General features: G+C 47.2%; 1 protein-coding gene across 2 annotated transcripts; it reads left to right on the plus strand.

The window, feature by feature from the left end:
• Positions 1-6,850: 6,850 nt before the first annotated feature.
• Positions 6,851-11,524, plus strand: LOC123079003 (GPN-loop GTPase QQT1). 2 transcript variants are annotated; one of them, XM_044501666.1, is made up of 11 exons: positions 6,851-7,146; positions 7,592-7,737; positions 8,077-8,121; positions 8,232-8,311; positions 8,391-8,465; positions 9,460-9,563; positions 9,646-9,802; positions 9,881-9,968; positions 10,497-10,569; positions 10,673-10,803; positions 11,178-11,524. In XM_044501666.1, the coding sequence occupies exons 2-11, from the start codon at positions 7,646-7,648 to the stop codon at positions 11,245-11,247; spliced, it is 915 nt and encodes a 304-aa protein (XP_044357601.1). In that variant the 5' UTR covers positions 6,851-7,146; positions 7,592-7,645; the 3' UTR covers positions 11,248-11,524. The 2 variants fall into 2 exon arrangements, with proteins under 2 accessions (XP_044357601.1, XP_044357602.1); XM_044501667.1 differs by having other exon boundaries at positions 6,877-7,146; positions 7,619-7,737.
• Positions 11,525-13,410: the final 1,886 nt, after the last annotated feature.

Raw genomic sequence — 13,410 nt, forward strand, 5'->3', positions numbered from 1 at the left:
ATCGCACGGACCGGCCGGCTTATTGGTGCAGTGGCGAGTTGTGACTGGTTGGAAATGGAAGAGACGTGCCTGACCGCTGGAAGCCGACCGACCGGCCGGCCTTTTATTCGCGCGGGGAGACTTGGGGGAGGGGCTGCCTTGCCTTGGCGGAGAGGTCACCGCGACGATGATTCATGGAGCTCGGGCCGGGTTCCTCGTTCCTGGTCAAATATGCCGCTGCTGCTACTGGGTCAAGAGTCCCACCCGGCGACTTGGACGCTCGGTCTCCCGACCCGACCCAGCCACTGCCACCGTGCACATGAATCTGCCTTCATAGCTGACCGGCCGGAAAGATCAAAGATTTCCCTCAGCGACATAGTGTGTACCCGCATCAATCTCCGGCCTGATTCTCTCTACACCGTCGCACGGAACGGGCAACCATGTCACGTCGGCGAATGGCCATCGCACCGGCAGGCGGCGGCGGCGATCGAGCCTGGAGCTCCGTTTCTGCAATCTGATTGATCAGCCGGGTTAATTTTTTTTTTAGAATCAGCCGGGTTAATTGTTAAATCGTGCGGCGTCGATCGTGCCGAATCGATCAGTTCGACAGGCGTTATTTGGGGATCTGGGAACTGTGAGTTGCCAGGTGCTACTACCCGCCGGGAGTCCTGTTGCGTCACTGCATGCGCATGGGGCATGGGCAGGGCATGGCTCGTCCATTGTTTAACCCGAGTGAATTTCTCTTTTTTGCCAGTAAGAGTATGGTTAATAATATAGTCAATTAATTATAAGGAATTGTCATGTTATTCATTTAGAGTCAACCTAATAGCCGGCATGTACAGTAGTAAATTTCTAATATGTACTCCATGATCCACCGCACCGTCATGGTCCTAAGACCACAAGATACGAGGTAGACCAACAACGAACGTCGGCGGGAGGCAGTAGAAACCTTAGCTTGCTCGGTGCAGGGTACGAGCGCCACGGCTGTGTGTGGTGTCTTTTTTCTTTTCCTGGCCCTGCTCATTCGGGGCCTGTTGCCACTTCTCCTGTAATTTAACTGATTAGTTTCATACATCAATTTCCTAAACCCACTCTCAAATGATTCCGGGTATAAAGGCTCGGTACCTAGTCCCTCTCTAAACTCAAATTCCCAAACTTTTTCTTTTGCTATTTTTTCAGGAACCTTTGCTATTTGTTCCATCATTTGCGTACATAAACATAATTTCTAGTTGTCAGTGTTTCGTATCGATAGTGTCATCGATTTATGACGATTTGTTTGGATGGGTGAGCGCATTGGGGATCGAGACGGTTTGGCGAAGAACAAGGGATTTACCCAAGTTCGGGCCCTTCCGTAGACGGTTTGGTGCACTGGGGATTTCACTTTTTTTGTAACTTCCACGCCGCCACTCCCATGCGTCCCCCCCCCCCCTCAACTATTGTCGGTATTGTTAGAGTAGTCATTATGGTATACGACTTCTAGTCCAAGTCAGTTTTGTACCCCTACCCCAAGTCGGTTTGTACCCTCTTATATACTCTTGTATGCCGCACCAAATCATCAATAAGCAACAGTTTTATTCAGTTTTCATGGTATCAGATACAGGTCTCAGGGTTTAGGGTATGGCTCCGCCAACGCCACCGCCGCCGCCGCCGCTCGGCTACTTCGAGCGCCGGGCCGCACTCATCGCCAAGGCTGTCAACGCCGCGGCCGCTTCTCTCTCGGCCCTCACCATAGCTCCACAAAACTACCCTGCACCCATCCTCGCCGCACCAATATCTCCTGCTGACACAATCTCCGACGTCAGCCCCTACATCCCCATAGTTCTTGATCTCGCCGCCCACAACTACTACCATTGGAGACATCTCTTCGATCTCCACCTCGGCCGCTGCAACCTGCGCTCGCATGTCGCCGCCAACTGTCTTCCCCGCCCCGACGATCCGCAATGGTTAAAAGACGATCTCGCGATCGTCCAGTGGTTCTACACCCGCATCACCACCGAGATCTTCAACATGCTCGATCACGACGGCGCCACCGCTGCCAACATCTGGCACTCCCTCCGTCAGCTCTTCCAAAGCAACACCGACGCTCGGAAAAACGCTCTCCACACCGAGCTTCGCAATATCGTGCAAGGAGACGCCTCGGTGAACCTGTTCTGCCAGCGCGTTAAGACCATTGGCGATGAGCTCCGCGAACTCGGCGATACAGTTAGCGACTCACAGCTAATCAATATCGTCGTCGTCGGCCTCAGCGAAGACTTTGACAAGCAAGCCTCGTTCATACCGATGATACGGCCCCCTCCTACCTTCGCTGAAGTACGTTCCTTGCTACAACTCGCGGCGGAAACACAAGCTCGCAAGGATTCAAGCCCCAAGGTCTTTCATGCTGCGGCTCGTCCTCCTCTGTCGTCTACACCAGCGCCGCCTTCCAGGCCGGCTCCTGCCGCCGGGCCGTCCGCATCGTCATCTGTTGAACCGCCTCCAGGCTGGCGTCCTAGTCCGAACTACCACGGCAAAAACCCTATCTACAGGCCGCCGCCGACTCGTTCGGTTCCGCCTACGACATCACCAGCACCGAGTCCTGCACCACCCACCAGTGCTCCATCTGCGGTTGCATGGCGGCCTCCTCATGATCCTTGGACGGGGCTTGTTCAAGCATGGCCCATGCCCTGGTCCGCTCCGTCCACCCTCGGTGCTCCGCCGGCATACTCAGGTGCCTGGCAACCCGGCCTTCGGCCGCCTACTGGTGCTCCCGGGGTTCTCAACCCCCGACAGCCGGCCAATGCCTATCACGCCGCCCCGACGTATGCTCCTTATGGTCATTACAGCACCGACGGCGGCGCCTACTACACACCTCAGCCGGCCCTGCTCCCGACGCCACCCCCACCACAGCCGGCCAATGCCTACTACACTCCCCAGCTGGCCCTACTGCCTTCACCATCGTATCCGCCGGCACTGCTTCCGACGCCACCCTCACCTGCGACGCCGAGCTGGGATCAAGCTGCCTTTCTCCAGGCCATGAATAACTTTGCTGCACAAGGAAACTCAGGTACGGATTGGATCTTTGATTCAGGGGCCTCTAGTCATATGTCTGCATCTAGTAATTGGTTATCTTCTTGCACTAAATCTCCTTTCCCTTCCATTATCCTTGGAGATGGATCATCTATTCCTATATATTGTGTTGGTCAGGCTCAACTTCCCTCTTCCACCAAACCTCTTTTACTTCGCGATGTTCTAGTTGCACCCGCCCTCATTAAAAATCTTATCTCTGTTCGCCAATTTACTTGCGACAATCTAGTTTCGGCTGAATTTGACCCTTTTGGTCTATCTGTGAAGGATTACCTGACCAAGGCCGAGATCGCTCGCTTCAATAGCTCCGGTGATCTTTATTCTCTTAATGGAGTTCCTGCCGCCACCCCTCCAACATCCATGCTGGCCTCCGTCGATCTCTGGCATCGTCGCTTGGGCCATCCCAACCCCGCCGTCTTAGCTTCTATGCTTAGTGAATTTACCATACCATGTAATAGGGACTCTCATAGTTCTGTGTTTTGCGAGTCTTGTCAATTAGGCAAACATGTGTGTCTTCCCTTTAGTTCCTCTAGTTCTTGTAGCACTTATCCCTTTGAATTAATACATTGTGATTTATGGACCTCTCCCATTGCAAGTGTTTCGGGTTTTAAATACTACCTTGTTATCCTAAATGATTTCACCCACTTTGTCTGGACTTTTCCTCTACGCAACAAATCCGAGGTCCATTCTCTTTTCCTTAATTTTCAACGCTATGCGTCTGTTCACTTCTTCCTCCCAATTCGCTTTATCCAATGTGACAATGGTCGCGAGTTTAATAATATTAAAAATCGTACTTTCTTCTTACAACATGGCATCCTGTGGTTCTCATGTCCCTACAACCTCCCCTCAAAATGGTAAAGCAGAACGCTCTCTTCGCACCCTCAATAATATAGTTCGCACTCTCCTCATTCAATCATCTATGCCTCCCAAGTTTTGGGCTGAAGCCCTACACATGGCCACCTTCCTTCTAAATATTCGACCTTCTAAAACTAAACCCAACACTACTCCCTATTATTCCCTCTTTCTTTCCCACCTCGACTACTCCGCGGTTCGTGTTTTCGGTTGTCTCTGTTTTCCCAATGCCTATGCCACTTCTGCAAATAAATTGTCACCACGCTCTATCCCATGTGCTTTTCTCGGCTTCTCTGACGAGCACAAAGGCTATCGCTGTCTCGGCCTTCACACCGGACACGTTCATGTCTCTCGTCATGTCACGTTGCTGAGCACATTTTTCCTTTCTCACAACGCACTACTACACCATCCAACACCCCTAGCTCCGCAAACACCCCCTCTCCCCGTCCTTTCCAACTATATACTCCCCTACCTGCCGAACACAACTTATCACCACCACCATTAACACCCACCATAGCCAATCCCAACCATACACTCACCCCACCCGAGACGTCCCCAACACCCCGACCCCTGCTTCCTCCCCAACACCCCCGGCCCCTCCTCCCACTCCACCACCCAGCCCTGCTCCCACTCCACCACCCAGCCCTACTCCTTCGTCCGACTCTTCCGCTGCGCCGGACTCACCAGTACCCACCTTACCCCCTCGTCCTATTCCTACAGCAGCCCCGATTAATGATCATCGCATGCGTACTAGGGCCAAATCAGGATTTCATCAACCCCAAGACCGCCTAAACCTTCATACCTCCGTATCTCTCACTTCTCTTCCAAAGAATTACAAAACTGCTCTACTTGATCCCAATTGGGCCACTGCCATGCAAGAAGAATATAATGCTTTACTTCAAAACAACACCTGGCAACTTGTTCCTCGTCCTCCCAATACAAATATTGTTTCTGGCAAATGGATTTTTCGCCAAAAGTTCCACTCCGATGGGAGCCTCTCACGATATAAAGCCAGGTGGGTTTGTCGTGGCTTTTCTCAGCAACAAGGAATTGATTACGAAGAAACCTTCTCTCCTGTTGTTAAACCTAGCACCATTCGCACCGTTCTTAGTGTTGCTGTCTCCTCTTCATGGCCCATTCACCAACTTGATGTGAAAAATGCTTTCCTCCATGGTTCCCTTCAAGAAACTGTCTACTGCCAGCAACCTCTGGGTTTTGAAAATCCATCCTTTCCAACTCATGTATGTCTTCTTCAGAAATCTCTCTACGGTCTTAAACAGGCCCCACGAGCTTGGTTTCAACGCTTCTCCTCCTTCATTCAAACAATAGGCTTCACTCCATCTCTCTCCGACACCTCTCTTTTTGTGTATCATCAAACTTCTGACACTGCCTATTTACTTCTCTATGTAGATGATATCATTCTTACCGCCTCCTCTCAAAAGTTCTTAGATCATATTGTCTCTCTTCTTAGATCTGAATTTTCTATGACTGACCTAGGACTCCTTCATCATTTCTTAGGCATTGCTGTTGTTCGAGATTCCTCCAACCTTTTTCTTTCCCAACGCCAGTATATTCTTGATCTTCTTAATCGTGCTGGTATGCTTGACTGTCAATCATCTCGCACTCCTGTCGATACTAGTTTTAAACTTTCGGCTACCGGTGAACCCTTTTCCGATCCTACTCTCTATCGTAGCCTAACAGGTGCTCTCCAATATCTCACCATTACTCGTCCTGAAATCTCTTTTGCTGTTCAACAAGCATGTCTCTATATGCATGATCCCCGGGTTCCTCACTATAATCATGTTAAACGCATTCTTCGGTATTTAAAAGGAACTCTCAATCATGGTCTCCACCTCAATAATTCTTCTCCAAACTCGCTTACCGCATACTCTGATGCAGACTGGGCTGGTTGTCCTGACACTCGAAGGTCCACTTCCGGTTTTTGTGTTTTTCTTGGTAACAATTTGATTTCTTGGTCTTCGAAAAGACAGGTTACAGTCTCACGTTCATCGGCCGAGGCTGAGTACCGCGCTGTGGCACATGCCGTTGCAGATACAATCTGGATTCGGCAGTTACTCTCCGAGCTACATAGGCCTATTGAGCAGGCCACTATTGTCTACTGTGACAACATATCAGCAGTCTACATGACCAGCAATCCAGTTCAACACCGACGCACAAAGCATATTGAGATTGATATTCATTTTGTTCGTGAAAATGTTGCTCTTGGTCAGGTTCGGGTGCTTCATGTTCCCTCTACGGCTCAGTTTGCTGACATTTTCACCAAGGCACTGCCTACTAAGCCGTTTCAAAATATCTGTTTCAGTCTCAACGTCGTCGAGCCTGCCGTTGATACTGCGGGGGGATGTTAGAGTAGTCATTATGGTATACGACTTCTAGTCCAAGTCAGTTTTGTACCCCTACCCCAAGTCGGTTTGTACCCTCTTATATACTCTTGTATGCCGCATCAAATCATCAATAAGCAACAGTTTTATTCAGCTTTCAGGTATCTTACCTATTACGCCTCCCGCGAGCAGTAGCAGATGGTTGCGGTAAGCAAAGCAGCACCCGCGCCAGCGGTGATGGTGACTAACCGTCAACAATACGGGCATTGCAAAGATTTCAACCTCTATTCCCCTCCTACCGTTGCCTCGCCTCTGCGGACGGTACCTATTTCTCGCCGCATTCATCAATATCTAGCGAGGGTAGGTCGGTTTCTTGTCAGAGTACCTCATCGACTGCCTACCGTCGGAGTACAAGCTCGAATTTTATTCGGCACCACGAAGAGGCAGTCGTGTTGGGTACGACTGATCTTTTTTCTTTTGATGAGGGGATGGTACGATTGATCTACAGACAGGGTGGACAAGGTGGGTCGCGGCCCACCTTGGATTTTAGACCGGGCTCATAGGAGAAAATTACAGATGGACCAGGAAAAAGAAGCCCAACAAACAATGGCTTACTCGTCCCGACCCATCTCAGCCGGCTAGCCCAACAAACAACGGACGCAGGGGACACTGGGACAGCCGGCTTACCACCGAGCCCCTGCTCGCCCCCGACCTCGGCCGCTCGACTCCCGATCTTGCGCCGCCTGCCTCGCCGTCGCTAGACGCCTAGGAGCCGCCGCGCCACCGCGCCCCCCTGGCGCCCCTGCTAGTCGGCGCCTGCCGCTCAGTCCGCTCTCCGCCGACTCCGGCAGCAAGCCAGCAGTCCTGCCCGGCGTTCAGCCTTTAGCCCGGTTTGAGGACTTGAGTTGAGGTAAGCTATCCACTGCGGCACTGCCCATTCCCCAATTTCTGATTTAGGGTTTGCTCTCTGCTGTCTATTGCATCAATCAGGTGGAAGAGTTAAGTCTATTGCGTTAACTAAACAGTCAGACCTGCTATCCAGTACATGAACACACAGTTCTGTGAACACATACACATTATTTTGCTATCCAGTACATGAGCACCTGATCAGTGACATAATCATGATTTGTCTGATTGTTCGCCACTCTAACAAGCTACTCTAACGATGCCACTTTAACAAATTAACAATGCCACATAGTCTTCTTTGAACTTCTCAAGGTATGTATTATGTAGGCTTCTCTTATGCAAAATTGACGATCTTAGTATGTCTGTAAGACCATATTGATCTATTTCTATGTGCTATTGGTAAATTAGTTAGAATGTTGGCATGTCATATTTGTTGTCAATTTTTTTAGGTGGACCACCCTGTTTTAAAATCTTAGATCCTCCACTGGGTACGAGAAGAGGAGATGGTGTTTGGACAGGTTGTGATCGGGCCACCAGGCTCCGGCAAGACCACCTACTGCAACGGCATGTCCCAGTTCCTCTCCCTCGTAGGAAGGTACTCAATAACTGCAGCCTTGCTATTAACTAGCTAGTACTCCATACCCCGCGAAAAAAAAACTAGTACTCCATCACTACGAGCTGCTTTCCTGACTTCCAGTGCTAGTTTCTCTTTTGCTGTTCCAATGCCTGACCTCGTGTTATGTTCAGTTTAGTGTGGTTTATCTACTCCGTATGTAATAAGGCATTTTCTGATGGGAGGTAAACATTAGGAGAACGGCGTGGTGCATAATTTCCTTTCCATGACTGGGCTTCCAGTGTTATCCGTTCTGGTGCTTCTGTGCCAGTTATTGTCTTCCTAATTCACAAGGTCATAGTGCTTGATTGTTGGTTGCAGGAAAGTTGCGGTCATCAATCTCGACCCCGCGAATGATGCATTGCCGTATCCTTTGCTCATTGAGCCTTGAAATGACCTTTCCCTTGTTTTTTTACATGTGTTGCCATCGGGTTCTGCAGTTACACTCAAAATGAGTCCTTGACAGTGGTATTTAGATATGAATGTGCCATCAACATTGAGGACCTCATAAAGCTTAGTGATGTCATGTCTGAGCATTCGCTTGGTCCTAATGGAGGTTGATCCAGTGTTCAAGAATCAAGTGTACCTGTTTTATTTCTATCTTACTTATGCTGTGCTGTTGATATCTTTGTCAGGGCTTGTGTATTGCATGGATTACTTGGAGATGAATATTGACTGGCTTGAAGAGAAACTGAAACCTCTTATTGAAGGTGAGTGCAGAGTGCTTTTCTCCGAACCTTGCTCTGGTGCTGTAAAAGCTGTCATTTTGGTCAAGGGTAGAGTTAAGATCTTGATTTTTTTACTAGTATCTGTACAAATATTTAGATTGGATACTTAGATCATAGCTGTGAATTTTCAAAATATGTATTTTCGCAGTGTATGAATTCTCTTTGTATTCTACTCCCTCCGTCCCAAAACAAGTGTCGCTGATTTAGTACAAAGTTTGCACTAACTTTGTACTAAATCAGCGACACTTATGTTGGGACGGAGTGAGTATTATATATTGTCAGTCAAACTCTAACTGTCGATCCAATTTGTAATCCAGATCATTGACAGAAAGGACATATATTTGTATGCATTACAAAAATGAAAGCTAGCAATGATCTGGATTGCAAATTGATAGTCAAAGCTGTATTTTTAAGACCGTGTCCATGTCCAAATAACAGCTTTAAGATAGTGAACCAGAGAAACTGAATTTATATTCTTTGGCTGTAATATCCATAAAATTGAAAATCTTTTTAAGCACTCATGTCTACTACTCCCTCCCAAAATAAGTATAAAGTTGAGACAAGTTGAGACACTTATTTTGGGGCAGAGGGAGTAGATAGAAAGCAGGTTGACCCAGTTCTATTCATAACTAAGCCGCCAGATTCTGTTTTGACATTGAAGTGCTGGGAACCTTTGATGAAAATTAATTATTCCTTATGGGACAATTGAAGAATAAAGTAATAAGTTGCCAATACAGATCAACCTACTTTTAAAATGGTCAACTCACTTTGCTATGACCTTGGACGGAACCTTTTTGCTACTCCAAATTAGAGTTGTGAATAATCTGCAACCATGGATTTTGGATTATTCTGCTGTTTATCGAGCTATTTTCTGAAAGGTTAATAACTATTGCAGCAGCTACGCACCAATGCTGCATTGCTGCTCAACTTGTACTACGTTCCATTATGAATTGCTGAAGGTTGGTGATTGCTGCAGATCACTATTTTTTATTTGATTTCCCGGGGCAAGTGGAACTTTTCTCCCTTCACACAAATGCAAGGAATATCATCAATAAACTCATCAAAAAGCTAGACTTGCGGGTACGTGCATGTTTTCAGTTTAATTCAAGCAAGTTATTCTGTTAATGAATTTCATTACCCACTCGTTCTTGGTATTTTGCAGCTGACTGCTGTGCACCTTGTTGATGCTCATTTATGTTGTGATCCTGGGAAGTATGTGAGTGCTTTGCTTCTTTCACTATCAACAATGTTACACTTGGAGCTACCACACATCAATGTTTTATCAAAGATTGACCTTATTGAGAACTATGGAAATTTAGGTATTGTGCTTGTCTGCAGCTGCCTTTACTTTAGCAAATGTTTCAGCTGTAGTTGTTACTCATTTTCTTTATTATCAGCATTCAACCTTGACTTCTACACTGATGTCCAAGACCTGTCCTATTTGCAATACCATCTTGATCAAGATCCTCGTTCTGCCAAGTACAGGTAAATATGACAACTAACAATTAACTTTAATTCCCTGGGTAAGGGGTACGTACAGTCCGTACTGCACCTACTGAAAGTCATAAACCTGTCCAGACATGATAGCATTTAGCAGTTAGTCCTTTAGTAGGCATCTCCAATTCGCTGAAAAGCATTATAAAATATAACACAGCACTGATTTGTTATTGTTTTCCCTTTTAAATCGTGTAAAATTTCTTAAGCTACAATTAATGTACCTGCACAAAGATCTAGAACTCTCCTTGTTCAGGTAAGATAGTGATCTAATGTAGTAATGCACTTACATAGTAACACTCGGAAGTTGTTAGAGGATCTCAGGCATCTTCAGTAGACTAGTGTTGCACCGTCAAACGTTATGAACCCTTAAGCGCAGCATTATGAACCCTTAAACTCAGTAACCTTTGGAATCATTCACGGAAAACCTGCAATGCTGGTGATCTTATACTTGTGTTAATTATGATATGCTGTTTTTAGACTTCAGGTTTCTTAGAACCTTTTGTATTTTGCTGACAGGAAACTTACGAAAGAGCTATGTGATGTGATTGATGATTTTAGCTTAGTCAATTTTTCGACTTTGGACATCCAGGTCTGTACTGGAAACAATTTATTATTTCAATTCAGTTTCATGTTGCTCAACTGGTTGGTGCATGCAATTCAATAGACTTAATTCCTACTACTTTTGCCTCTAGGACAAGGAAAGTGTTGGTAATCTTGTGAAGTTGATTGACAAGAGCAATGGCTATATATTCTCTTCCATAGACAGCAGTGCCGTTGAGTTCAGCAAAATCGCGGCTGCGCCTCTTGACTGGGACTACTACAGATATCCTTTACTACCTCTTGTACCAACTTATTCAAACAAGCATCTTTCTTGTCCCATTATTTATATGCTCTTTAATGTGGTAGAAGTGCACTATTTAGATCACCTACTTCTGGTGTTGTGGTGTGTGCATGCATATTGATGGTCCTGTTAACTCATTCCATGCCGAATAGTATAAAGTATATGGTGACTAGACTAGATCGCAAGACAACGAATCTGATAGTCTTACCTCAATATGTAGGTGTGGTACCACTAGTCTACTAGAGTGTACACTGCATGATGTTTTTCTTGGCAATGACATGCTCCTGATGCACCAATCCATTATACTGTACATGCCAAGTGCTTGCACACTTTTTCCCCTTAACATATATGGTTACAACAGCGGCGGTGCAGGAGAAGTACATGAAAGATGATGAGATCGTTCAGAAAACAAGCGGGATGCAATGAGATCGGCGTTCACTGGCGTGAGCTGCTGGTTAAACGTGTCACTGGTGTAGACTATGGCAGTATGCTGTGAAACTATATGGCAAGTATACTTGTTTCTCTTGACTTGGGTGATTTCAAGTGTGTAGGACTAGTAGAAACTTCCCAGTTCAGCAGCACCTGTACCTTGGTCTCGTCGTCGGTCTGAAACTTCCCAGTTCAGCAGCACCTGTACCTTGGTCTCGTCGTCGGGGTCTGTATTTCTGTGCTTCGCTAGAGTGGACGGTCTGCAATTTTGTAATGGGCCCCCAACCGTTTAGCCGTTGACCTTTCGTTTCCAGTTGTCGGGTGTGGCCACTGACCAGCAGTTGGCTGCTTATAGTGGTGTCTGAGTTCCGATCCGATCTCAGATTGTCACCACAGATAGGACGCTGGTGGGTGGTGGCTGCCAACGGACGGGTCGGACGTGGTGCAAAGGATGATATACACAGCTGCCGACCTGGCATACAGCAGAGACGTACAGCATGTCGTGTTCGTCCGGGGCGCTCTGAAACTTCGTACGAGGCTACGAGCGAGCGCGTGACTTGCTGGTAAATCAGCAGCTGTTTGATTTGGAACGGTCGTCGTTGTTTACCGATTGACCCCGGGGCCGGTCAATTACCCCGAATGTCCGAACGACTCGGCCATCGATCTTGTCATCCGAGACTCGTCTGGTTCACATAATTTTGGAAGCAAAAGAATGGGAAAAACGCAAAGGCAAAATAAGAATGTATACACAAGACATATGATCAGTAAAAATAGAAATTATGTCAAGATATTTTTTTTTGAAAAACTTTCGATTTATTCATTTTCAATCATGGGCAGGACAACAAACACCAAAAAATAATAATAATTACAATCAGAACCATAGACCACCTAGCGACAAGTACAAGCACTGAAGCGAGCCGAAGATGTGCCGCCGTCATCGCCCCTCCGTCGCGGGAGCTGGACAGAACTTGTTCTAGTACACAGTCTGAAAGTTAACTTGAATGTTTGATTCAAGGGATTTCATAAAACACAGAAATTCTAATAAACATGGTCAAACCACGCACAAAGCAAACTTGGTATCTTTTCTTCTCCTAACCCTAGACAGCTAGAACAAACTCTTCCCTCTAGTCTTCACCGGATGAGCCTGTGGATTCACCTCCCCTCCGCGGCTCTGCCTACCGCTCTGACGGCCGGTGGCGGTAAGGGGAATCCCGATGCCTTCATTCAAGTTGGTAGTCTAGGTTAGTTTTTTTTGCCCTTGCAGGTGCGATGCTCGGGCGGATGGCGGGGTTTCTTCTTCAAGTTTGTCTTTCAAGCTTCGATCCTCCTCAAGCTTGTCCGTCTAGACGTGTGTAGATTTTTGCCATCTTCTTGAGGTGGTGAGGTTAAGGTTTCTCGTCATGTGGCGAGATTTGGTGTCAGGTGCTTCAGATCTTGGCAAGAGTTCAACGGCAACAACTGCGGCTCCAGGGCGCTGGTCCTTAGGAATACGCGCATGAAGACTTTTCGTCTGTCATCGACAAGGTCAAGACTCCGGTAGACGAGCTATGACAGTGGCTTGTCGGTGGCTCATTCTGACGGCAGTACTGGTCGTTCGGCAGTCTCAGAACCTTAATATAAGTTTTATTATGTTTGAGATGCTTTGTACTGCCCGAAAACTTCTATAACATATCCGCCCATTTTCGCAAAACAAAAAAACATAATCAGACCACATAAAAATTATAGTTAGAATGTTATTATGTCACTAAGGATCTTAGTCCGGTTCTTTCTAAAAGAAAAGAGGCCCAAATGAATGTTCGCTTTTCTGCGGGTTTTTGGTTTTTATAATTAAAACGACGGATGAGATGAAATGTTATTATCGGGCGTACGTGTTGCCAGTTGCCTAGCTAGCTGCGAACGACGAGGAAGCAAAAGCGCGTCTGCACCCGGACGTGTTGCCAGTTACAAGACGCGACGACGCCGCACGTACCATAATCTCGTAACCTCCGCGCGGTGCCCATGCTGCCATGCATCGCGACTCGCGAGCAAGCCGGCAACGGGGTGGTCCGGCACAGCTGCACAAAGCTTCATTTGCGCGGGAGGTTCGGAGTTATCTTGGCTGCCTTTTGCCTCTGGTGCCAGCAACTGCATATGCAGCTTGAGCTTGGCCCGTAGCACGTG

This window comes from Triticum aestivum, chromosome 3D (assembly GCF_018294505.1).
Source record: "Triticum aestivum cultivar Chinese Spring chromosome 3D, IWGSC CS RefSeq v2.1, whole genome shotgun sequence".
Classification (NCBI taxonomy): Eukaryota; Viridiplantae; Streptophyta; class Magnoliopsida; order Poales; family Poaceae; genus Triticum; species Triticum aestivum.